Genomic DNA, 27,398 nt, shown 5'->3' with positions numbered 1-27,398 from the left:
AGACAAACTTTTTTTGATTCAAGGTTCGGTTCTAGCTCAAGGCCGGAACAATAATTTTTTTCTAATGATAATTATTGATAGTTTTTAATTTTTCTAAATTTGAAAAATTGTATTTTGTTTTTGGAATAGTAAGTAGAAAATTTTTCAGACAACAGAATAGCTGCGCAGATAGATCCATTGCGAAGGGTGCTAAGCCTTCATCATCAGTACGCTTTAGGCACGCTGCGCTAACCATTTAGCTATACAGCGGTGGTATGTTTGACTTACTATTCTAAAAAAAAAAATACAATTTTTCAAATTTAGAAAAATTAAAAAAAATAACAATAATTATCATTAGAAAAAAATTATTGTTCTGGCTTTGAGCTCGAATCGAAACTTGAATCATTTATCAATAGGCCGATAAAAACAATAAGAATTGTTAAAAACTTTTTTTCTAAATGAAAAAAAACTATTTCTAAATTTTCGATGTCCGGGGCTTAAACCCAGGATCTTCGATGTGGTAGGCGGGCCACGCTACCACCACACCACGTCGGTCGCCATATAACTAGAAAATAAGATTATTAGCAAGCATTTTTATTTGATAAAATATTTCCAGGTTTTCATATTAACAATTATCGTTAGTAAGTCTTCAGCATTAACAATAAACAACTTTGTACATTCCTCAATTTTGTTCTTTCAAAGCGCTTAAAGCAACTACACAATAAATTTATCAGTGGTGGCTAAACCAGCGACGTCACAATTTATAAGATAGAAATCATGGTACATTTCATAGTGCGGCGCTGCTACAATATAACAAATAACATTAATCGAACCACTCACACTATCCCGCTGCGCTTATTAGTTTACAGTATAAATTGTGAATCATTGTGGATAAAACAAGTGTGATATCTTATCCGTCAACTGCCTGACAGCATATTCAAGATGGCTACTTTTCGGCGTTTTGGCAGCGTTTTGACAGGATGTTCAATATGGGGCGCATACGGTCGCCTATCTTCAACGGGTGATAGAAAGAGATACGTATGAGAGCACGATAATCATTTTGAAAATCAGGTGATCGATTCTATTTGTAATTTTGACGACTATGCAGAAGCTATCACACTTGCCTTATCCACAATGTTGTGAATTCGTAAATCAATGTGAATGATAACTAAGTGTGATATCTTATCTGTCAAATGCCTGACAGGATGTTCAATATGGCTACTTTTTAGCGTTTTGACAGCGTGTTCAATATGGCGGCGCCTATCTTCAGCGGGTGATAGAAAGAGATACAGAATGAGACAGCGATAGTCAAATACAAATCAGGTGATCCATTCACTTTGGAATTTTGACGTCTTTGCAGAAGATATCACACTTAGTTATCATTCACAATGTACAGTATAAATTGTGAATAATTGTGGATATAACAAGTGTGATATCTTATCCGTCAACTGCCTGACAGGATGTGCAAGATGGCTACTTTTCGGCGTTTTGGCAGCGTTTTGACAGGATATTCAATATGAGGTGCATACGGTCGCCTATCTTCAGCGGGTGATAGAAAGAGATACGTATGAGATCACGATAATCACTTTGAAAATCAGGTGATCGATTCTATTTGTAATTTTGATGTCTATGCAGAAGTTATCACACTTGCCTTATCCACAATGTTGTGAATTTGTAAATTTCATAGCGCAATATGGCCACCACTGTTTTAAATACATACATAATAATATTTAAGAAAAATTGCATTACATAAATATTCAACAATGTTTTTTTACATTCTATTCTCCACCATTTGTGATCTCCACCATTGCATTGCCCTCCTCATCCATTTCAGTAGCAACACCATTTTCTGTGCCATTACGCACATTCTTATCGAAACACGACGAAATTGTCGCCACACGAATTGCGGCCTTAAAACCAACACGAGCCTTCTGTTTAGCCAATTTAGCTTTCCAATTCTCATCGCGCGATGGCAATTGGCTTAAATATTCAAACATTTCTTGCTTTTGTGGATCAACAATTCCCAGCACAGACAAACAACCATCGACAGTACCCAAGACAATGCAACGTCCATCCTTGCTACTTTTGATCGCAGTCAATTCAGCTTGCAAGCGATAATTGGCTAACATTTCGGTATCAGAGGAGCGAAAGACACGAATAGTTTTGCGTCCGCTATGATAATAACAAACATATTCATCGTTTTCAGTGAATAAACAAATCACAGAGAATACACCTTCAGCCACTTTAGGTATGAAAGTTTTTACTGTGCTACCTTTGCGTAGCTCTAACATCTCTAAGCCGCCCCTAGAATGTGACGCATGTTTTTAGGATATTTTGATGTTGAAAAAATTATTTGTATTTGTTACCTCGTTGGCGCATAGAGTCCACATTTGCCATCTCTTGTTATCGAACCACCCCATTTGGGTATCGAACGTATATGTTTCTTACTTTTAATATCCATTATGCTACCCTTTTCAGTGCTAATTACAGCGACTTGATTGGCTTTGTGTGGCATTGGCACTAATGAAATCACCTCCTGAAAGTGAGAGCGTTTAAAAGATATAAGTAATCTATACTGTAATGGGTGACAGAAAAAAAGTGTACGGCCAAAGAGACGGGGCTCCAGTAGCACACAGGCACCCATGTTGGTGCTCTTTCTCTTCAAACCAATTATTCATCTGGTCTCCCTAAGATACCACCCGCTTCATGGGTCGCAAGGGATTTCCGAACTGGTGGACCGGCTATAAGGGCTTCTAGAAAGGGGACAATCTTATAGCCGTTATTGGTAAAAGCCGACGTGAGCTGTTGTACAGTATCCGTCTTGGTATGCTTACTGTTTATTCATAAAATGACTACAACCGTCATCTTAACTTACCTTAATCCCACAGCCTTTCAAAAGTATTTTTGTAACAAATGTCCCATTCGTAGCACTGTAGACGGCCAAGCAATCCTTGTTTAATTTATCCACCGTGCACACAATCACATAGGCGGCATCAGCCGAAATGACAGACTGTCTAAACGGCAAACCAGGTACCATACGTATTGGATAATCGAAGCGAAAGAGTATATTGCCTTCTACAAAAAACAAAGACTATAAAAGGAGAGTTACTATAGGAATGGTGATAGCGATCGGCATGGGTAGAGATAGAGATCACATTGGGATAGTGTAGAGATAGGGATCGGGTTAGGGTAGAGATAGGGAGAGCAATTGGAGTAATAATAAGGATAGGGAGGTTTACATTGAGAAGGTTAGGGTTAAGTAAAAGATATAGATAGGGATAGGGGTAAAAACAGGTATAAAGATAGGGAAATGGATAGTAATCAGGATTTCAATATAGATCGGGATACGGATAGAGGTAGCAATAGAGATAGTGTTATGGAAGGGGATGGTGATAGGGATAGTGATAGGAATAGTGATAGTGATGGGGATATGGATGTTGTTCGGGCTAGGGAAAAGTTTGTGAGTACGGATGGATTTGTCACATTGCTAGAACCGATCACTTACCGGGCACCGCACGCACAGTCGTTATGGCCGTCAAGCGATTTGATTCATCTCCCGCTGCAGCAGCCGCTTCTGCCAATGCCGCAGCTGCTTTATTATTAATGTTCGGACATGAAACTGTCAACACTTTGTAGCCATAGTCCACGAGCGTTATTTGTTGTATACCCGGTTGATCATCACGATAGATTACTTGCTCCGATATACGATTCCAAACAAGAAACTTTCCCGTCTCCGATGAGATAATATAGCGACCATCGGGTGTTATTTCAGCATGCGTCACAATCGCACCCAGCGGACTATCAGCCAATTTGGAAAGTAAACGACCTGAACGTGTATCCCAAACACCAACACAGCTGCGTGTTACCGTAACACCCAAGTCCACTTCGGAGAGGCTGTGTTGTAGATAAAAAGAGAGATTTCTATTTAGACCCATAGAAGACTTTGTCTCCCTCTTACCTTATATTATCGATTTGCAATTCATGTCGATCGATTACGTGCACTTTCTCGAATATATTATTGATATTCCACACCTTCACCGAACGATCAATCGATGATGTCACAACATTGTTCCAATTGCCTATTGTAAGCGCTTCCAATTGTATGATGCGTCCAAAGTGAGCGTCAAGCACTTTTGCCAATTGTCGCGTATGTAGACACCAAACATAAAGATTTTTACGTACACCAGCTACCGCATAATCCATCTTTGAGCTAACCATAATCGAGTTGGATTGCATAATGCGTGTCGTAATGTTGCGTACTCCATGCGGCAGCGCAAAGTACATAGCATCCTCACTCAGCCGTTCACCATCTTTTCCGAAATCCCAAATGACAAAACCTTTTCCCGCTGTGCCGAGTAACATACGACCATCTTGATCCAATCGCAGTTGCAGTAACATTTCTTTTTCATCATTTTCATATCTGGGCAGCTGATCTTCAAGTATCCAGCTGATATCGCTTTCTTCAAAACTGAAAATACTGACCTGTTGGAATTAAAATGAAGGCTAATCAGCACTTAACCGTTTAAATGGCCTCAGCTGTACAACAAGGATGGCCTTGGTCAGTTGAGCCTTTTGCACGGCTCAAGTGGATTCAAGGGACTATGTAGCACAACCGTTTCAAGGGGGTTGCCAGCGCAATCTTTTGTCAATCTCAGTTACCCGAGGCGAATCCTGTTTATTTAGCAGGCGGGGCTCTGGTGACCCCAAATTCCTCACGGAAGCAGAGGGTTGGTTGATCTCGAAGGTTTAACGTTGTTGTATCAAATCTTTTTTACGATGGTCCACCAGATCAGTGCTGTTTTCCAGAACGTTCCGGCTCAATACCCGGCAAAGGACCATCAACATCGATAAAACTCCAAAAAACCTTCGGGCAGTACCCTTATCGCTACAAGAAGGAGGAGACAGCTCAATTTCTAAACATCAATCTCCAAAGATAAAAAAAATTTATGAACTCAATGAACACGACTCAGAGCCAGCCATCTGCCTCTGTTCGTTTTACTCAGCAAAATGTAGCACATGTCCAGCGTTTGCGCAACTAAGTTGATGCCCGTCTGCTCAAAGGCAAACTAATCGGGACGCTGAGCTGTGGATTCCGTACAGCCCGCCACGCCCGATTCACAAGTTCGCAAGATCCCAGTCGGGCCAAGAAATTCTGGTGACTGTTGCTCGAGATGCCGTCTGATAACATTTATTTAAAAGTGGTTGCAAGGGATTGAGAGCGAGGACAGGCATTCCCAGACCACTCTTGCTAAGCCTAGTAAACTCTTTTATAAATACAATATGGTGAGAGAGAGAACTTGAATTAACGGCTTACTTCAAGCTCCAAATGACAGATTTTCTTTCAATTAGTTGTGAGTTGGGTTTTTCCGAAGGCTGAGCTAGCTCTTAGTCAATGCTAGGTGAAGTAGAGGTTCCACAAACCTTGAGGTGTCGGGAGGTCAGCAGATTTCCGTGCACTAAGTGAGCAGCAGGGTGACTAACAGTACCAGTAAGGCGATTAGCTTTTAGCAATGTCTGCTCTCCCTCTCGTCGACAGTAGTTGGTTTGTTCGGCAGGAGTCACCGGCAAAAAATTTGCGAGGGCACAGCTTAGTGCTAGATGACTCACTGCATACGTCGGTGGAAGATAAGTCCGATAAATACGCGAATATATTTGGTAGACAGTAATCACGGTCCTTTCTTAAGACAAGTTGGTAAAGTCACAACTTTTGAGGGACTCGCGAGGTCGGTAAAACAAACAATAACTTTTAGTACTCACCTCATAATTATTCTCATTCGCGCAACCATAAATCCTTGTACGTTCCTTATTCATAGCCATAGCACTGTAAAGATACAAAGGTTCAGAATGTACCTCTTTACGACAAGATTCCAAACGCAAACGAGTTTCGTTTATAGAACCAGACCAAAAGATGACATTAAAGTCAATGGGGCGCATAAATTCCATACCTAAAGTCACAGGAGTTTAGGTACAATTTAAAATATTAACCTGAAAGAATAAAGACTTACTCAATATTTCCCAGTCTCTAACATCCCCGTAGATATCGTGTACACCCAACAAATTTCCGCGCATATCGAATTGAGCCCAGCGGAGTTTACAAGTTATAAAAAGACTAAAAAACCAACGCTCAGCGTTCCAAAAGTTTAAGCTGCTTAAATTGAGTGAGTTAACGTACCTCTGATTTAGCAAATAGAGCCCACTGACCGGTCCGTCATCTTCCTCAAATGGACTATCGATTACAACAAATTCGCTCGATAACATATTCAGCAAAACAGTCTGATTATTATTCGAATATGCAGCAGCCCACTTGCTGTCTGGACTCAGGACTAATTGTTGCATAATACCTTCAATGCCCGGATTAACATCACGCGTTAAATCTGAGGTCGAAAGATCAAAGGTGATAAAGTGCGTTGAGATAGAAACCATATAACGAAGATCGCTGGTTAAACAAAAGGCAAATACCGCAAACTGATGACCCTCAAGCGAGTACTAGAACAAATAACAAAGTTAGAAATATGGCTAGATTTAAGATCAAGGGTTTATGCAACTCACTTTCAATGGACCACCTGGTGTGTGTAGGCAATGATTCACTGGTATTAGCGAACAATCTTTCGGTCCTGATTGATCACAGGCGCGCAGTAACATTTTTATATTATTATTACCACCAATTTCGGGTAGCAAACGTCCAATGAGTTGTGGTGCTAACATATTTGGATATACCGCAAGTATTGCGCCACCGAGGCGCAACGCATCTGCTACCAACATTAGCTCGCGACGCGCTTCTTTATCGTCCGTATTAGCAGAGGCATCTTCGAAATCGGCTAACACAGCTTGTAGTGGACAACTTGACAGTTTGGCATGCAACCAATCGTAATTGAATAAAACATGCTGAAAGAGATCCTTGAAGCGCCGTGAGCGCACGAAATGGAAGGGTAATTCGCCGAACTGTAAAGGGAAGTAGAGATTAGTTTAAGACAAGATGAATTAAAAAAAATTTGTATAATCCTAAAACAGGAACCGTGTGTGGCCTCTGGTGTAGTTCATTGCACGGACGCGCTTGGCACGATTTATGGGTTGGTACCATTAATTTTTTCTCACAAATTGACAGGATCTAAATGTTTTACGCCGACTTCGAAAGGCGCCTACAATTTTCATATTTTCCGAGAAGCTTTAAATGGCAGACATACATACATTCGCAGTCTTAGTCATACCACCATCAAAGAGCGACCCAACTAAAACGAGGTTTGATTGAACTGGTCGGTCAATAAGTGGCCTCACCTGGACCCAGTTAAGTACCGTTCTTTTGGTAAATACTCACGTTCACGTCGATGGTGTCACACTATCGACTGTGAGTCACCCAAAGATCTTAGGGGTAACATTCGATAATACTCTGACCTTCAAGGCGCATGCTACCGAAATTGTATCTAACGTAAAAAGCCACAAAAAAATCCTCAAGTCGCTTGCCGGTAGCACCTGGGGAAAAGATATCTAAAGAAACGTTGCTAACCACGTACAAAGCAATTGGCCGGCCGCTGATGAGCTACGCGTCACCAGTTTGGTCGCCTGGTCTTAAATACATATAACGGAAAAGGCTGCAGGCCTGTGAAAATGCTGCTATCATAACTGACACCGGATGTCTCCTTATAACTCCCGAACACCACCTACATTATGAGGCCAAGAGCTCAACATCAAATCAACATCATCTGTCCCCGCCTCCACGGATGTTAAGGGAACATCTCCATAAACACTATGACGAGATCCGGCACCTGCCAACACAGCCGTTTGATAAAGATAAGCATAAGCAGGCCCTAAGCCAAATCCACACGGAATCGGTAAATGCTTTTGCGAAGACGCGCCCAGTAAACCCTGTTATTAATATGCAATATCCTACCCTTGCAGAAGAAGAAAGAGACACGAATCACCCTGGCCCAACTTCGTTCTGGATACTGTAACAGGTTAAACTCTTACTTGTCCAGAATCAACCCCGACATACGCAATGTATGTCCTGCATGCGATATATCCCCACATGACACCAACCATCTTTTCAATTGTAATGTGAAACCTACGCCTATAACACCAATCACCCTATGGTCCGCCCCTGTTGAAACAGTCTTGAACTCCCCTTAGAGGACTTTGGTGATTAGTTTTGAGTGGTCGTGCCCATTGAATGTGGCGAAGTACTGTTAACACAAAAACAACAACAGGTTTAATTAGTTAGTAAGCAGGCAGTACGTACATCACGAGCCTCAAGTATTCTCTCCTGAGAGATAAAAAAAACGTTGTTAGTCTAATATTAGACGACGTTCCCAAGATCTTTTACATTTTTTATCCCTGCGCTTGTTTCCACACCTTCAAGTCTCACACACAACTCTTGTCTCCTTTTAATAGGATGGTTATTAGACTGGGTCGATTTATTAACCGATATCGCACCATCGGTTTTCGATAGGATTTGGTCTCAGGAAAAAAGTTCCACTACGCATACCCAAAAAAATAATTTTCGAGCCTGCGAAATTTAATTTTTTTGATTTTTTTGGACTTTGATTTTTAAGGTTTTTTTCATGACCTACTAAAAAATTTTCATTTGATTGTAAACTTTTCATGTATACCCTGTCCGACCCAAAAATGTCCGCTAAAAATACATATTTTTTTTTTTTTTTCAAAAAACTGTTATTGCCAACGTTTTTAGTGGACATTTTTGGGTCGGACAGGGTATATATGTATATGAAAATTTTTTTAGTAGGTCATGAAAAAAATCTTAAAAATCAAAGTCGAGAAAAGTAAAAAAAAAAATGAAATTTCGCAGACTCGAAAATTATTTTTTTGGGTATGCGTATAGGAACTTTTTTTCCTGAGACCAAATCCTATCGAAAAATCGATGGCGCGATATCGGTTAACTTTCGTCCATACAAATCGACCTAAACTATTAGTTATAGCGAAAGGGATAGGGATAGCCGTAGAGATAGAGAAAGGAATAGGGAGAGGGATAGGGATAGGGATAGGGATAATATAAGAGTTTAGTTTACCGACCTTCCTCAAATTGTATCGCCTCGAGCTACCATCTTTACTGGTAAAAACCAACGGTTGTATTGGCACTTTGCGGTCAGCCGAACCTTCCTTCTCGGTTAAACCAAAACGATGCCGCTGTATCTCTGTATAACGGAATGGCTTCGGTACACCACCACCCCAAATGCCCAAATAATAATCAGCAATCATTGAATGAAAATACATTGCCATATTCATATTCTTGAAATAACGTTCCTTAGCTGTATCTCGAAATTGTCGATGATACCAATTCATCACATTCACACCATCCGCTTCACGTTCACTCAAATAATTTGGCAAATCATTGCGTATGCGCGTCCACAACAGCGGTGGTATACGACGCACTGGTGGCATATGATATTGATACACATCATCCAATACTTTATCATCCAATGAAATCAAATCCTCCAATTCACTCTCAGACAAACCCGACTTGGCCGCTGTAATATAAGCGAGCGCATGAAAAACCAAAATGCGACCATGTTGTTTTTCGATACGTTCAAATAGCATCATAATTGAATCCATAACGGTGTTTGCCAAATGTGTATCTTGTGGTTTGGTATAACTACGCCAACGGCAAATCTCTGCAAAGACGAGCTTAACAAATATGGGCAGAGAACATTTGCTTATTGCATTCGCAACTAAACGCCACTGATAATTATTCAAGTCGCGACATGCAGTCTTCATCCACATTTTAATGACATTAATAGCAAGATCTTCACCTAAGGCCGTTACTTCAATAAAATTCTCTTCGATATCGATCATTTTACGTAAGACATAATACTCTTGCGATACAGTTGGATTGGTCTCTTCGTTGGCGCATGAAATTATGATCTGCATGGATGGTGATTGTGCGGGAGAAGATCAGGAGTAGATCAGGATATGCAGCACGTGCGGTAGGAGAAAAGATGCATTATTAGTTAAGTAAAATTTATTTGGGTGTATACATGCTTGGGTGCGTGTTTACCATGCTTTCGTAAAGAATTTGACTTACAGGCTTATGTGGTTACATACGTGAAGGTGCTTGAGACGGGGTTTTTTTTTTTGTGTTGGTTGGCTGGATTAAATGAATCAATTTGCTTTGTTGTGTATTTACAAGTTTTGTAAATTTTTTTTAGTTAATTAATATTTCATTATTTCTCCAAATACTGATTGTGTTTTAGCAGCGCAAGTCAAGCAATTTGGAAAACTTATACAATTGGAACCAATAAATCGAATGCGCATGCCCTTAACTATCTAGGTTTTAGTGATGCACAGAACCGAGGTACCGCAGCCGGAGAGCCGTATGCTCTATTAACCTACCGCTCGTTATGAAATGGACCAAAAAATGGTTGCAGTCAATCTATCTATATATAAATAAATGGTGGCTATTTTGGGCTTAGAGGGGCGACATAAGGCGAACGGACATAACGTCAATTGAACTTGTGTCCACTACAAATGGTAGCAATTGTCACAACGTAAAATTTAATATGGTTTAAATGGCAACCGAAATGATCTTAAGTCAACTCTTTCTTTCTTAAGTGGACATAAATTCAATTGTTTTATTTCGCATCTCGACGTATTAAACTGTGAATAACTGTTAAATTATACTTAATTTTTATTGTTTTCGATGCTTTTTTGTTCATTCGAATGAAAAACTGGGTCAATGCGATCCTCTCTAACGCCTTTATACTTACATATGTCTCTGCCACTCAAACGCGTCGAGAGTTTTAACCTAAGCTAGACGCAAATTCATTACAGATATCTATATTGGTTTGCGAGCATTTGAAGGTGTGTTAAGCATTGTACTCATTTAAATTGCGATACCCGTACTTAAGATCTTCAACCTTTTCCATTCTGTATTTTAATACTCAGCAGAGTTCAGAGAGCTCACAGAGTATATTAACTTTGTTCGTATAACGGTAATCCGTAACGGCATAAACTAATCGAGATAGATATAGACTTCTATATATCAAAATGACTGGGTGAAAAAAGAAATTCATTTAGGCATGTCCGTCCGTCCGTCCGTCTGTAAACACGATTACTTGAGTAAATTTTGAGGTATCTTGATGGTATGTTGGTTCCTGGGCGCTCATCTCAGATCATTTAAAATGAACGAAATCGGACTACAACCACGCCCACTTTTTCGATATCGAAAATTTCGAAAAACCGAAAAAGTGCGATAATTCATTACCAAAGACGGATAAAGCTATAAAATTAGGTAGGTGCGTTGACCTTATGACGCAAAACAGAAAATTAGTAAACTTTTGGACAATGGGCGTGGCACCGTCCACTTTTAAAAGAAGGTAATTTAAAAGTTTTGCAAGCTGCAATTTCGCAGTCGTTGAAGATATTGTCACGGATATATAGCATCACTAAGCTATACCATCACTAAGGCGATGCTAAGGCCTGGCTAAGCGATATTTACGTCAATAATCAAATCATGTATACACATATATAAGGCAGCCGAGAGATGTCACACACAGATGCATTTACTTATACGCCTATGTGTGCGCGAGAGACTGTAAACTACAAACATTCACATCAATAATTCAATCATTATGTATCTAGATAAACGAATAAATAATTGCGTCTACACATATGTACCATGTACGAATACGAGCAGCGGAGAGTCAATGCGCAAACACATGCATATATCTGAGATACTCCTATAAGTATGCAATGAGAAAAACTATAAAATTGTGCAATTGTAGTTACAGCTGAGAAGTTTGAGAGCTGCTGGACTAGTAGATTCTCGAAGCGACTAGAAGATGCGAATGTTAAAATCAAAGAGTATAAAAGGCGACAGATGTAGAGGCGCTGGAATTCAGTTTGATTTGAGTTGTCAATCAGTTTCGATTAAGACGATATCTAACAATAGCAGTATTATTTTGAATAGTAGAGTTTCATTTGAACTATCAATCAGTTTGGTTGCTAACCAAGTTATTCGTTGCTAAGCAAGTTATTCGTTGCTAAGCAAGTTATTCGTTGCAAAGTATAAGTGTTATTTTGAAGTACTTTAATAAAGGCCATTTTTCCATTATTCAAAATTGGATTTATTTATTCAACAATTTAGCGATACGAACGTTGGCAGAAGATTGCAAATAAGAGGATTTGCAAGTAAATTCGTTACAATATCATGATAAAGTTTGGCAGGCACGTTACTCCTATTACTATATGTATGCTAAATAAAAATTAGCAAAATCGGATGACTTTTAAAAAAAAGTTTTTTTAAAGCCGAATTTTAACACAAAATTTAAAATCTTTACAGTATATAACTAAACCAGTAATGATATGGTGCAACAAAATACAAAAATAAAACAAAATTCCAAAATGGGCGTGGCTCTGCCCTTTTTCATTTAATTCGTCTAGAATACCTTTAAGGCCATAAGTCGAACAAAAATTTACCAATCTTTGTGAAATTTGGTAGGTGCATAGATTCTATGACGATAACTGTTTTCTGTGAAAATGGGCGAAATCGGTTGAAGCCAGTCCAAGTTTTTATACGCAGTCGACCGTCTGTCCTTCCGCTCGGCCGTTAACACGATAACTTGAGCAAAAAACGATATATCTTAAATAAACTTAGTTCACGTACTTATCTGAAGTCACTTTATCTTGGTATAAAATATGGCCGAAATCCGACTATGGCCACGCCCACTTTTCCGATATCGAAAATTACGAAAAATGAAAAAAGCCATAATTCTGTACCAAATATAAAAAAAAGAGATGAAACATGGTAATTAGATTGGTTTATTGACGCAAAATATAACTTTAGAAAAAACTTTGTAAAATGGGCGTGACACCTACCATATTAAGTAGAAGAAAATGAAAAAGTTCTGCTGGGCGAAATCAAAAGCCCTTGGAATCTTGGCAGGAATACTGTTCGTGGTATGACATATATAAATAAATTAGCGGTACCCGACAGAAGATGTTCTGGGGCACCCTGGTCCACATTTTGGTCGGTATCTCGAAAACGCCTTCACATATACAACTAAGGGCTACTCCCTTTTAAAACCCTCATTAGTACTTTTAATTTGATACCTATATCGTACAAACACATTCTAGAGTCACTCATGGCCACCCTTATTGCTATATCTCGAATAGGCGTCCACCTATAGAACTAAGGCCCACTACGTTTTAAATAATCATTAACACCTTTCATTTGAAACACATGTCATACAAACACATTCCAGGGTTACCCTGGGTTCATTTTGCTAAATGGTGATTTTCCCTGAGTATGTAATGTTCGGTTGCACCCGAACTTAGCCTTCCTTACTTGTTTGACGTACCGTTCTTCTCAGAGCATTTGTGTAGCAGTTACGGTTAATGTCGCCTTTCACCTGCTTTGGGTTTTTTCATCGGTTTCCCCGGTGTTTTTCGGCTAATAACTTTCATTCCTTATTAATCCGTCTTTGGAACCATCGGGTATTTCAGGATTGAAAATTTCTTCAAAGCTGACATTCAGAATGTATCTATGTGCTGCTCTGCTTTTGGTCTTTTTGATCTGTGGCCCATCCGTCGTTGATGTGTAAATATCTTTTCTCACGGTATGGGGGAGTGCAGAATGTAAGGGTAAAGTGTAGGCATAAGCGTAGTCTTTGGAAGTGGTATGTTGTATGGGAGAATTCAGAATGTAAGCGCAAGTTAAAACACTATGCTGTAGCGTAATGTATGTTTGTGGCTGAGTTGATGTGAGCGAAAGCAGACAGCTAATGAAGGAAAGGAGCTTGTGAAGTAAAGTAAACGATAGAAAATAGTAAAGGTGATGAAGGGAAAGGATAGATCAGAAGTCAAAACCGAAACCGGGAGGCATGTTATCAATTTATTATCAAATTGTTATCAAGCGGTGTTAGGCGTGCAATCCATTTCCTATAGACGAGTTATCGGTTTGTTATCGAGCGATATTAGACGCGGTATCCATTTCCTATAGACGAGTTATAGGTTTGTTATACGTTTGTTACTGAAGAGATAGTATGCACGAGTTATCGATTTGTTATCGAAGTGGTGTATATTTGCAATTGATAACATAGATTATCGATTTATTTTCAAAGGGTTATCGAAACGTTATCGATATGCTATCAAAAAGTTGTATATTTGCTTTTGTAAATATATCGAGTTGCTTTTAAAGATTTGTCGATTTGTTATCGAAAATAATCAACCTGTTTTCAAAAAGTGATGTGTTATCAAAATGCTATCGAATTACTATCGAAAAATAATCGATTCTTTATCGATATGTTATCGAATCGAAGAGTTATAAACTTGTTATCGGAATGTTACCAATTTCTTATGGGCGTGTTATCGAGAAGTTATCAATTCGTTATCAAAAAGTTATCGACAAGTTATCCTTACCTCTTTTAGTGGTGAACAAGTTGGCAATCGACGTGTTATCGATGACTCATCCGTTTGTTATGAAACAGATATCTTTAAAGCTTCTATATTAACCCAATTGTTGTTATAATGAATAATTCGATTTTAGAGTATATAGTCACTGAACAAAATAAATACACACTTGGTTTATGCTGAAAAAAACTCAAATGCAGTAGCTCACAGCTTAATTGATAATTTTCATTTAAAGTATCGCAAATTCCCTAAAAGAAACCACATTAAAAAAAATGTCAAAGGTTGTTCAAAGGTAAGGAGAATTAATCAAAATTTCAAAAATGACCATCAAAATTTTCAAATTTTTTTTTTAGAATTTCTAGAAAATTTTTGATGCAGTTTTGTAGCCCAATACATTTTAGTATAATAATGTGCAAGTTAGAAATAGCTCAAAAATTTTCCTGAATTTTCAGAATTTTTTTCGTCGAGGGTGTTGAGCAATTTCTTCCAAACAAAATGCTTTTTTGTTCACGCGATGTATGGTAGAAATTGCTCAACACCCTCGACGAAAAAAATTCTGAAAATTCAGGAAAAATTTTGAGCTATTTCTAACTTGCACATTATTATACTAAAATTTATTGGGCTACAAAACTGCATACTCAAAAATTTTCTAGAAATTCTGAAAAAAAATTTTAAAATTTTGATGGTAATTTTTGAAATTTTGATTAATTCTCCTTACCTTTGAATAACCTTTGACATTTTTTTGAATGTGGTTTCTTTTAGGGAATTTGCGATATTTCAAATGAAAATTATCAATTAAGCTGTGAGCCACTGCATTTGAGTTTTTTTCAGCATAAACCAAGTGTGTATTTATTTTGTTGATTAACTGCATGTATGTATGTACATATATTTCGATATTTACTTAATCTTTTCTCAAGTACTAAATTTTATACACTGAAAATTTTTGATAATCAAGAATTCAAAATTGAAAACAAAATATGTATTTGGATATATATTGGAAATTACAAAATTCAAAGTAATATACTTACAAAGTTAAATTCAGGGGGAGTAATGTTAGGTAATGGTAGTGGATTTAGTTTATTATTTTAATATCATTCTACAAAATTTGGTTCTTCAGAAAAGTTTAAGTAAATATCGAAATATAAATTTTCAAAAATCGAATTATATTATTACCACACCGATTAATTTAACTAACAATTTGAAATCTGGGGCGCGGCTTCACCCAGACAAGTCTTACCCACCAGAAACGATTTTGGTCCAAATGCACTGGTCCACGGCACTGCACATCACTAAATATATCGATATATAGTACATATATATATATTATGTATAAAATCATGTATATTTAAAAGTGGGATTCATGCAAATTTATTTATTTTTTTTTTTTTTTTATGAATAAAAAGCATGCATACGAGGTTCATGCTTTTGTTTCGTAGAGAAAAAGTGAATTATACGAGAGCGACGTGCTGACATAAAAATTTGAATCTGACTTGTCACGCCCACTCACCTTACAGTATCGGGACAAACGTGTTGGTATCCAGGATACTTTATTCGAATCTTGTGTACCTGTCAATTGGTCGACTGAATCAAGATACAAAGTTAGAGGTTGACTCTCGCTCGCATAAGTCAATAATTGCTTAAAATGTGCCGTTAAAGGTACTAAATCGTCGGGTATATTCTCGAATGGTAGCATATAGTTGTAAGATATCTGCATTAGAGTAATGTTAGTATGGTGCTATTAAATAAATTTTATAAATATGTATATACATATAAATATTAGGATGTGTCGTTTTAAGGCGATGCATTTTCATTTGGAATTTCTATATATTTAATGCCCTTTTTTGAAAAGTATTCATAGCCAAAAAAATTCCATTGTGTTCTTCAAACGGCTAATGGGCCAATTAAACTTCCGTAACCCTAACGCCATAGCCGTAACCATACCGATATCCATAACCATCTCCAATGTGATTGGTTAATGGTGCCTTAACCTAAAAATCGTGAGTTTCATAAAAATGAAGAAAACGGAAAAAATTGCAAACATATTCGACAAAAATAAGTCTCTTAGTCATAACGTATCCAAAACAATGAATAAAATCTACAAAAAGTTATTAAATTCAACAACTCAAATATATCTATGTTATGGATATGGCGAGAAACCACCAATTGTTTGGCAATGGTATGATTATGGCGTTTTATCTGGATATGGTTTTATGGTTATAAGTCACCATTAATTGGCCCTAACACTAGTGGTTTTTTTTTGCCTTAGAGCATCAAGGATATATTTCCTTGTCACAGCTATCAGCTAGCGAACAAAAGTAAAAAAAAAATAACATTTTGAAACATTCTTTTTTTAATTGTTCCAAGAACATCGTACTTAAAATTCCAGGACACCATTCGCCTTTGGCACACCCTAATGTGCATTTAAACTAAACAAATTTAATTTAAGCTAAAGTCAATCGGCACGCGTTACTTTATTGCAGGTTTATTTAAAATTCAAAGAACGGTATGGGAACAGTTTGATTTGCTGTTATTGATATCGGGGCCATTTGGGTTGGTTCTCGAGGGGTTTGGGGATTGTTTTAAAAACCATGTCTATTCCAACATCATTTCAAAAAAACTCAACCCAATACCAAGAACCACCAGTTCAAGTCCCATATCACATGATTCTTTCCGATGTCAGTCTATCAATCCAAAGTCCCTGAACCCACTTAGTTTAACTCTCTTTTTTAAATGATCCACGCCGCGTTTCCATTATTTTCACACATGATGTAGTGATGGCCCCGACAAGTTAACATTCGGTGCTCATGCTGGTGGCAGCGTTAAAACTGCTGGATATGCGCACTTGCGTTTTGGAAATAAAGTTGGGGTTTTCTGAAATACTATTGGGCTAATATGAATATCTGAAATTTTCTGAAACACTTTTGGAAAGGGTGTATTTGAACATTAAGTTTTGAGTTTGCTTTGGGTATAAATTCGGGGTTATATCGAGATTACTTCGATACCATCTATGTATCTAGACTATTGAAATAATCTTATCGATGCTATATCGGGGTCATTTTATATTTTATAATCCACGTGCGAAGCCGCAGGTAAAAATAGTAGTATGATACAACCGACAATTTTATGGAAGTGCTGAGCCTTGCTGGCATCAATAGAGCTGTCTCATTTTTCTGGGTCTGAACTTAGATCTACATCACAACAGATTCATAAATTGTTCAGAATATCGATATGTTGGTTTTGTTTTTATACGAATTCCTTAAAACGCCAAGCCCGAATTCACATTTTTCGAACGCATTGAGTTATAAAAAATTGCGAAGAATTTGAATATCATGCACATAAAATAAAGCAACTCGAAATCACCAGAGAGAGAAACAACGAACTATGAACATTTCATAACTCTCATCTCATGCACTTACCTGCTGACAAATCGATATCAATGTTGGCGTTAGTGCACTCGAATCGGGTGTCGTACCCAAAAAACGTATCACATTTAATGGACGCTGACTTGCAAACCATTCACTGGCCACTAGCGCAGCACTTTTCGCAAGCATCGACGTCTTACCGCAACCTCCGTCGCCATAAAGGACAAGTGGTTTATCTGAATCCCCCAGCATATAGCGCTTGATATGTTCTAAATTATCTTCACGTCCATAAAAAACTTTAACCGAATTATTACAAGCGTGCAAATGCTGTAGGATTTCAGTCACTATCTGTCCCTGTGCACTTGAGTCTTCTTTACGCATAGCGCGATCCACCAGCTTGACAATGTTTTTGTAGAAATGTGATATAAAACTATTGAGATATTCTTCGTGAGTTTCAATATCTAGACCCTCGCGACCAATCCATTCCACGGTATATCTTTGAGAAGTAAAATTAAAAATAAAAAGTAATTAGTACTAGAGTAATTTTAAATAATTGGTACTAAAACAAGTTAGTTCTTAAAAATGTAGCTCTAAGTAATTAATACTATAATGATTTGAAGTCATTGCTAACACAATAGCTCTAGATAATTAGTACTAGAATTTTAAGTATTTAAATTGTTCGATTTTATTAATACTATGTATAATTGTTCTAAGTAATTGGTCTAAAATAGTTCCAAGTAATAAGCACTAAATTATTTTTCAGGTATTAGTACTAAAATTTGTCTAGGCAATTGGTACTTAAACAGTTTTAAGTAATTAGTCTAAAACAACTCTAAGTTATTAATACCGAAGGTGATCAAAATAATAAGCGCACAAATTCTTCTAAAAAATAGATACTAAAAAAGTTTTAATTAATAAGTACTAACGATTTTCTTAGTGATTGGTGCTGTGGTATTTCGTAATAATTATTACCAAATAGTTTTGAGGAATTAGTACTAAAATTGTTCCAAGGAATTGATGCTTTACAGTTTTAAAAAACATGTACTAAAATAATTCTGGGTAATTAATCACACCGTGGTGTGATGGTAGCGTGCTCCGCCTACCACACCGTATGCCCTGGGTTCACACCCCGGGCAAAGCAACATCAAAATTTTAGAAATAGGGTTTTTCAATTAGAAGAAAATTTTTCGAAGCGGGGTCGCCCCTCGGCAGTGTTTGGCAAGTGCTAGGGGTGTATTTCTGTCATAAAAAGCTTTCAGTGAAAACTCATCTGCCTTGCAGATGCCGTACGGAGTCGGCATAAAACATGTAGGTCCCGTCCGGCCAATTTGTAGGGAAAATCAAGAGGAGCACGACGCAAGTTGGAAGAGAAGCTCGGCCTTAGATCTCTTCGGAGGTTATCGCGTCTTACATTTATTTTTTTTTATTTTTATTAATACTAAGATAGTTCGGAGCAATTCGTGCAAAAATGGTTCTAAATATTTAGTACTTAAAAAGTTTAATAAGTACTAAAATCGTTATAAGTTATTACTGCTAAAATAGCCATAAGTAATCAGTGTTAAAAGCCAAAATTATTTAGAAATTGAACACTGCTGACTAGTACTAAAGCAATTCCACGTAATGACTATTGAAATATTTTAAAGTAATAAGTGCTAAAATAGTTCCAAGTATTAAGTACTTCAACGGTTTAAAGTAATTGGCACCAAAATAATTCTAGTACTAAATTAGTTTCAAAAAAATAGTACTAAATGTTTACAAGGAGATGGCAATTAAAGAGTTTCAAGTTACGTAATCCTTAAATAATTCTAAATATATAGTACTTAAATATTTTCAAGTCATAAGTGCCAAAATAGTTTCAAGTAATTAGTACTAAAACTATTTTAAGTTACTATTACTACGTAGTAAGTTCGAAGTATTTACTACAAACATCGTAATTATTACTAAATTATTTTGAGTAATTAGTACTAGAAATTGATCTAGAACAAATTTTGGGCCGCTCTAATGCTGTTCTAAAAGCTTAAACACTTATTACTTCCTACTAGATAAAAAGTTCATACTAACTTTTGCATATTACTCAATTCAATTTTATTGGGTAAACGAACATCTCGCAAATCTCCTAGCAACTTTGCCGACTCTGTGTCCAAACTGCGATTTATAATATCCACAAAGAGTGATGCTTTCTTCAGATTTTGCAAATTAATGTTGTTAATATAGCGTACATAAGCTAGACAATGGTTCTTCGTGTTTTTTACATTCAATACGCCATTAATGACCTCCCTTTCAGTTACTATAGATCGGAAGAGAACGTATAAGGTATAAGAGCTTGAATGTTTATTTGAGAGGGCGGATCCCTTGCATCCTTCCCAAAACTCCTCTTTCTTACCTGACATAAAATAATTATGTACACATTCCTTGTCCATTTTTCCACTGGCGCCCAACGAAGCCGCAGCTTTTCTTAACAGTTTTTGCATTTTGTTTAAGGTATCCCACCAAACAGCTTGATCCTCAGCTTGTAGTTTGGGAACTCGCTAAAGAAAGAAAAATATTAGCGAAGAATTATTAAGTTAAGCTGAAAGCTAAGTTCTTCAGGCCTCTCATCTCGCACCATCCTATCATAACTCATATCAATCTGTCTTATTTTCTATAATCTAGTCGCATTGCATTTATGCTCATCTCATCTGATACATATTCTAACTATGTCACATCTCATCATTTCCTGATTATCTTTCCCCTCCCAATCACATTGCATCGCTTCTCGTCTTTTATGATCTCTTTTCGCATTACTTTGTCTCATTTTATTACTTATTTCTCCACCCATCTCAACTGTTCTCTTCATATCATATCATAGCATCGTGTGAGTTTGTCTTATCTTACAACATCTCAACTCATCTTATATCGTATGATCTTATCTCGTTTTTTTCTCATGTTCTTACCTTGTTATTGAAATTTATCAAAATCGATGAGATCGGCTGTAATACCGACATAGGTGGCACCGCATTGCTATCCTTTTTATACCACAAATCGAGTAGCGCACGATCTACACCCATCGAAGTGAGTTCTTCACAAATCAATTGCAGTTCTGATGAGACAATATAGGTGGGTATTGGCCTATAGCCATATTTCTGACCCAAGAATACTATGAAATTTGGTCCCATAGAAAGACGTTGACAATTCTGAATTTCGCGCATACACAATTCGGTGGTCATGTGATCATCGGTGGCCTCATCACGAACACCCCAGCGCATGTCGACAACCTGCAAGAAAATGTAATTCACATTGAGCATTTATCTTACAAAGTAAAGGTCTCAAGAAGCCCAAGTTTGAGTACTTCGGAGTTCTGCAACTTTTAAATATGTTCTCAGACAGAGGTGCGTTGAGGTGGCAATCGTTTAGCAAACACTACGTGTAGTGGGGCTTGCCAAACTTTATTTATTCTCCATGATAGGTGCTTTGATAGAACACCGTGCTACTAGAACCTACTTAAACAGTTTATGCACTCTTCTCCATTCTGGAAAAATGGCATAGACAGTCGCTGGGAAAAAATAAACGAAATATATGTTTTCAACTTTTGTGTCGAGTTCGAAGATATTATAGTTGGAAACACCCATTCTTAATAGGTGGAGACTTCTTTCCACCGCCTTTTTCTTTCGAAGCGATAGTCCTCATGCTGCGAAGCAGAAGCCCATATGGTTTGCTCGACGAACTAGCGGAAGAGCTCACTTATTTCCGCTATCTTAAAAGTTATACAAGAAGGATTAAGAGATTGATGATGATTGATCGGAATCGGCCTACAAAGATTGGTACTGATCATAGTTAAAGGGCACGTATCGGAGCAACCAAAGTCTCCGCAGCTAAAAAGCCATATCGTCAAAAACCGGAGTGCGGCATAAATAATAAATCTGGGCTTATCAAACTGAGTGTCTTAAATTAATGGAAATTTCACGAACTGCAGGTGCAGATATACATAAAATGTTACAGCGCATCGATTTCGAATCCGACACGTACGAGTTTCGCAATTAACAAAAGTTGATCAATCTAAGGTGCCTTTGTCAATCTTTATAAATTCAAACGTAGAAAATCAAACATAATATTTCGTTCATTTGAAAATTTAAATTAAAATGGTAATGATTTAGCTCCTATATTAAAACAAACCCAAAACAGCCTAAGAATAATTCCGTAACAATTCCGACAAAGAATCAATCCAAAAGTAATGCGAAGATAGTCTTGATAAGATTCAAAGATGGTTCCGAAATTATCTTGAAATCGTGCCGAATTATCCCGACAACAATTCCAAAATGATCCATAAATCCGCAATAATTTCTAAAATAGAAACAAAACTATCCTAATAACAGTCTAGAAATGATGCCGGAACTATCTCGAAATAGCCTCGAAATTATTCAGTGGAAGTCCAGAAATTATCCCGGAAGTAATACCGAAGTGGTCTCAAAATAGTCCCATTTGCTTCCGACAGTTCCGAAAATAATCTAAAAACTTTCTAAAGTAGTTCCGAACTACTCCGAAGATTTTCTCGCAATAGTCCCAAATGAATCCCAAAATTTGCTATCGATATGGCCCCAAAACACTCCCGAAACGTCCAAAGAACAATTCCGAACTGATCCCGCCAAACAAAACGGTGACCCGGTCTATGAAAAGGTGGCTTATGACCCGCAATAATTTCAATCTAGTCCCAAAATAGTATTGGAACGATTCCAAATTTATTCCTAAATCAATGCCGAGCTAATCCCGAAGGACGAGAATTGTCCCGGAGATAATCATAAAGTTATCCCGAAATAGTCCCTGCTGCTTCCAAATTTTCACATTCTCGGCCTGAAAAAACGCGACGTCGCCTCAAGTAGCGCAAACCCCATGGGCATTGCCTACTTTTCCAAATTACTAACATTGTTATTGAAAAAGTGCAAAGGGACTAACAGTTATAACTTTTAAAGATGCTGTTCCAGACGGGAGAGTGGGTCGGTACCCTAGAAACCCCTGTGTTTATATGGTTAATATGGGTAAAATCATTGTTCAAGGTCGATATACTCAGCGTTAATCAAAATTAACTATTGGAGGGACCTACCCTACTCCCTGGGCATAGTCACATTTGATAAACCTCTGTATTTTTTTATACTGTTGTCTATCTGTATCGCCAATTTCCTTAAAATTGTTCTGCGGTTCTTGCTCGATTGAGTAACAAAGACGATAAAGAAATAATCAAAAAGTTATTGTTCCCAGGGAGCCTGAGACCTCCCTGTTTTACTTTTTTTAATATTGTGATGAATAGTAGCATCACTAAGCTGTTAGTAAATAATCACACAACAACAAAAACATGAAGCAGCCATTCTTATGTACATGTACACATTTAAGCTAGCAACACTTATGTAGAAGGCGACGAAGAGCTATCTCACACACACAGATGTGGTCATCAGCCGAAGTAGTTACTCACACATACACACGCATATGGCTATATACTACAAATATGCATGCACTCATATAACTAATTACCAAGCAGGAGATACAGGAGTTCTAGTAGGTGAAACGTCTATAGACCTTTGGAGAAATATGCGGAAGAAGCAACGGAGAGTATAAAAGCAGCACAAGCTGAACAGTCAGTAATCAGTTTGATTTAAACACGCTATTAGTTGCGAAGTGCAGAATAATTGTGAAGTATAATTGTACTACTTCCAAAGTAGTCTAATAAAGACCATTTTGCAATACAGAATATTAAGTTATTTATTCAACAGTTTAGCGATTCGAACGTTAACAGAAGGGTTGAAATAAGCAGAATTTCCCAAAATTTCCCAAATTTCATTCAAATATTTGCATCCGTCCTGGTGTGATTGAGTCTGAATATAAAGACATGCAAACTTTTACTGACGCAATTACCTGAAATTCAAGTCCATGCTTCTCACGACAATAGTCCTTGATGCGTGGATAACATTTAGCCATTAGTGTATTGCGTTCCATAGTTGTATCTAAGTAGAGTAAATGAAATATCAAGGTCAATTAATTTCATTTATGTAATGCCCATCTAATATTCGTGTTTATACTAAATAGAACTAAGCTCACCTGTGAAAGTCGAACTAGTAAAAATGCGAACAATTTTCGAACTAATTGGTGGCAGAGACTCAAGCGAGCCCAAAAATATCGAATCGATGGTGCGATCATCCATTTTAAATGATTTATTTTAGAAAATTCTTCAAATTAAATATTTTTGCAAAATTTTGATTCCTTCAAACTATTAACTTGTACTGAGGTTTTTAAAACCCACCAGAAAATTCGAAGATTAGCGACTTCCATCAGTTCCGTCTGATTTCACTGAAACTCGATATGCAACTGTGATGAAATTTATTTAATGAAAATGTTAAATCCGTATTGACGGTAACATAAATTGGCCAAAAATATTGCAAATGAAAATTTTGTTGTTTGATCAATAATATCCGTAAGTAGTATGTAACGGTCGGTATTCAAGCGGCAAATAAATTCGCTGCAAAAACGCCACTAGGATAGCAGATGTTCAGGCTAAAAAATATGAATAGTGTTGGATGTTGTTGTAAAAGAAGGGAGTACATTGATGAAATTAATGAAATATAGTATGTGTAGGGCTCCGGGATTTGGTGATGTGTTCCTACATACATGTGTACCACTTACGTGGGTATTAGGGTGGTTAAAGATATGTTTTCATGACAATTCAAAAGCCATCATGATTTTTCAGACAACAAACCTTGGCCATGACGTATTTCTTGGTGATAGAATACTATAGTTAGACCAAGGTTTTGTCTTATAGTATCGGCTCACTTTACAGTGATTAAACAGTATTGAATTCATGACTAGGTCGCTGTGAGGCTGTGCTCACAGGGCAAGAACGGGTTTAAATACTGTATATGCTGCCACCTCTGAAGAAGATTAACATTTTTATCAGTTATGGTAGTGTGGTAATATTCGTCCGTAGTTGATGGAAGGGAAGGCGGACGTGAAACCGGTGAACAGGGTCCCAGCTGCCCACAAACCCGGGATCGGTTGACGTATGCCAGACCGATGGAAACTGTGAATCCGTTAGCAGCTGGCTAGCGCCCATCTGGTCGGTGGGTCTTATGACGGCAGAGTAGGTGACCACTGGATGTTACCGGCGGCCAAGAGACTGGTGGAATTGGTTGAACGGTGTGTCAGTAGCAAGTATCGACCTCATATAAGTTCACTCAATTGTTGAAGGGGCTTAATAACTGGTGGATTAGCGAACCGTTGTGAAAATAACCGGTATATCGGTAGCCAAAGCGTCGATGTAAAAAAGAACGCAGTGGTGTCCACAATAACCAGTAGATCGATGTCAAATAAACATGTATCGTTGACTGACGAGGGTGCAGTGGCGGCATACGCATAAGAGTCTTGGAGATGTATGTGATAGGAGTTGCATGCTGCATTCACTCTCAGTCCCCTGAGACGCCAAAAATAGTTGTTTACCGAAATCCACGCAACCGGAGTTCTCATCGAGAGTGTAGAGTTGCAGTTCCCACAAAGTTTTGTACTACAGCCTACTTTTACTGAAAGCTGCGCCTTCGCTATTGTACAGCTATTTGTACCTTGCTATAAGTCATAGAAAGACTAATTGAGAAGCAGGCGATTGTCTCGCCAAACAAAGAGCTACCGCAGTTGGGTGTAAAGACGAAAGGCTTGCCAACAGGGTCTCAAAACTAATTGGCTCTGCATAAGGGCTTCTTTTGAAGAGCACTGCTGTGGGGTATTATCACGTTTAGTGAAACTGCGAGATTGGTAAAAGTTCCAAAAAACAACCAGATAGGTATGCTAGATTAAATTAAAAAGCCTGACGTATTCTTCATTTTGTTTTGTTGATTATGCGACAGGGTGTATAATTGATGTATATTGGAAGGATTTGCCGTGATTCTATCCCAAAGTGGTTTCAGCGTTCGGTTTTGCTCGAAAAATTACGCAAAATATGGCACATAGGTAACAAAGGATGACGGAAAACCGTTCCAATAGACATCAACCCTTTCATTTCTCTCAGCTCCCGACAATCACGCAGGGCATATTCCACTTAACATGACTTGTAGGTAGATGTCGCTGTTACCTAAGCCGCAACGGGTAGGTACTTGGTGTTTCAGTTGATTTTGAATTCGTTTGCGTCTTCCTCTTCTTCTTTATCGTTAATGCAAGAACAACAACAATTTGTAGCTATATAGACACTCCGCAAATGTTTTGGGAAGTTTTGTCGATTCAATGGTCCTTTGCATCACAACAAAATTGTTGAGTGTGAATCTGTGGAAAAAAAATTTTTTTTGTTTGGAGCACCCTAATGGATGCAATTTTGTATGTCCTACCTACTATTTATAGTCTTTTAAACAAGAAGTTATGCAATAAGAAAAGTGAATACTTTCACACTTCGTCGCATGCAAGTTAGATGGTATTTTATCCTTGAACAAGAATATTAACGCCAAAACATTAGAAACAATTAACCCGGCCATGTGCTTCTTCTAATTGGTCTTAAATAAAAGTTATCTATGTTGATAACTCTCCGGGATCCCAGCCGCTTCACACTCCAGCTACTAATGCATTTCTGTCTGGAGAGCTCGCTATATAACGTACCAATTCCGTGTTATTTGAGAATATGTACCTGGAATATCTAAAGCTTCTTAGGTTTTCCTATTTGGAGACCATGGAAACAACTCAAATCGTAAAATTTTACATCTGTACTTAATTAGCTAGACATGCTCATGTTCAGAGCTGGGTAAATTCAATTCCATTTCATTACCCATTACCCATTACATTCCTCCGTAACTGGAAAAGGTAATCAATTCCAGTTCTGCACAGCAAAGGAATTGATTACATTTCAATTCCCAAAAAAAATATCAAAAGTAATTTCATTTTTTGAGGCTCAATTACAATTTTTTTTTTTCTAATGTAAAAAAATACTTTGCGCAATTGTAATTTCTTTCCCAGTACTTTCGAAAGGAATTGAAAAAGTAGTTTCGAATTTCCCCTGCCATTCCTCAAAGGAATTGCGAAAGTAATTTAAAAACTAAAAGTTAGTCCGTGTATAAGAACTTACTCCGGTTGATGTGGGCGACTTTTCGGATCTCACTTTTCATGATTTATCAGATTTTTCTTGTGAGTGATTACTGAAGGCATATGGACACGCCAATGAATATTGTAACGAATTTTGGAAAATCCTGCAAACTTTCCAATCGCTTAATTGTCGAATAAATAACTTCAATGCAAAATGGTATTTATTAGACTACTTTGCGGTACTTCACAATAACACTTATACTTACATCACAACTAATTGGTTGTTTAAATCCAACTGATTAGTCATTCCTCAGCCTGCGCTGATTTTATAGTATCTGTTGCCTCGTCAGCATATTTTTCCAAAGGTCTAGACGTTTTACCTTCTAGAATCTCCTGCTTGGTTACCAGCGATATACATATGTGCATGTGTGAGATATCTCTTCGTCTATGTGTGTGTATAAATGATGATTTAGGTGTTCACGTACACCAGTGTGGCTCGCTTTAATGTTTTTGTTGTTGCGTGATTATTTACTAACAGCTTAGTGATGTTTACATTCGCCACAATATCAAATTATTTTCTCTTAAAGTTCCCAGCTAAGTAAGTTCCTCCGCTATCAAAGGGTGGTGGCTACTTTTTAATTTTCTTTGATACATTTAGCTGGCATAACGTAAACACCATTA

The 27,398-nt window shown here is 37.5% G+C and overlaps 1 protein-coding gene across 2 annotated transcripts; it reads right to left on the bottom strand.

Annotated features, from left to right (window-relative positions):
- Window positions 1–639: 639 nt before the first annotated feature.
- Window positions 640–24,018, bottom strand: LOC137246209 (NACHT and WD repeat domain-containing protein 2). Of its 2 annotated transcripts, XM_067780308.1 has the most exons (17): window positions 23,766–24,018; window positions 23,583–23,671; window positions 20,633–20,953; window positions 20,083–20,227; window positions 19,761–19,986; window positions 17,754–18,195; window positions 15,845–16,045; window positions 9,004–9,852; window positions 6,529–6,921; window positions 6,152–6,465; window positions 5,985–6,088; window positions 5,737–5,924; window positions 3,938–4,461; window positions 3,485–3,873; window positions 2,855–3,054; window positions 2,346–2,515; window positions 640–2,283 (listed from the first exon to the last, which is right to left on the bottom strand). In XM_067780308.1, exons 1-17 carry the CDS (start codon window positions 23,866–23,868, stop codon window positions 1,758–1,760), a joined length of 5,184 nt encoding a protein of 1,727 aa, XP_067636409.1. In that variant the 5' UTR covers window positions 23,869–24,018; the 3' UTR covers window positions 640–1,757. The 2 variants fall into 2 exon arrangements, with proteins under 2 accessions (XP_067636409.1, XP_067644714.1); XM_067788613.1 differs by lacking the exons at window positions 640–2,283; window positions 2,346–2,515 and having other exon boundaries at window positions 2,861–3,070.
- Between the last annotated feature and the right edge of the window lie 3,380 nt (window positions 24,019–27,398).

The sequence above is a fragment of the Eurosta solidaginis genome, chromosome 1, assembly GCF_040869045.1.
Source record: "Eurosta solidaginis isolate ZX-2024a chromosome 1, ASM4086904v1, whole genome shotgun sequence".
Lineage (NCBI taxonomy): Eukaryota > Metazoa > Arthropoda > Insecta > Diptera > Tephritidae > Eurosta > Eurosta solidaginis.
This window is presented reverse-complemented; position numbering and strand designations above follow the sequence as displayed.

Coding starts and splice junctions, on each gene's coding strand:
- LOC137246209 (XM_067780308.1), bottom strand. CDS start 23,868: ATGGATGATCGCACCATCGATTCGATATTTTTGGGCTCGCTTGAGTCT. Junction 19,987..20,082: donor ACATAATTATTTTATGTCAG/GTAAGAAAGAGG, acceptor TCCGATCTATAG/TAACTGAAAGGGAGGTCATT. Junction 6,922..9,003: donor GGCGATACAATTTGAGGAAG/GTCGGTAAACTA, acceptor TTCCCTTTACAG/TTCGGCGAATTACCCTTCCA.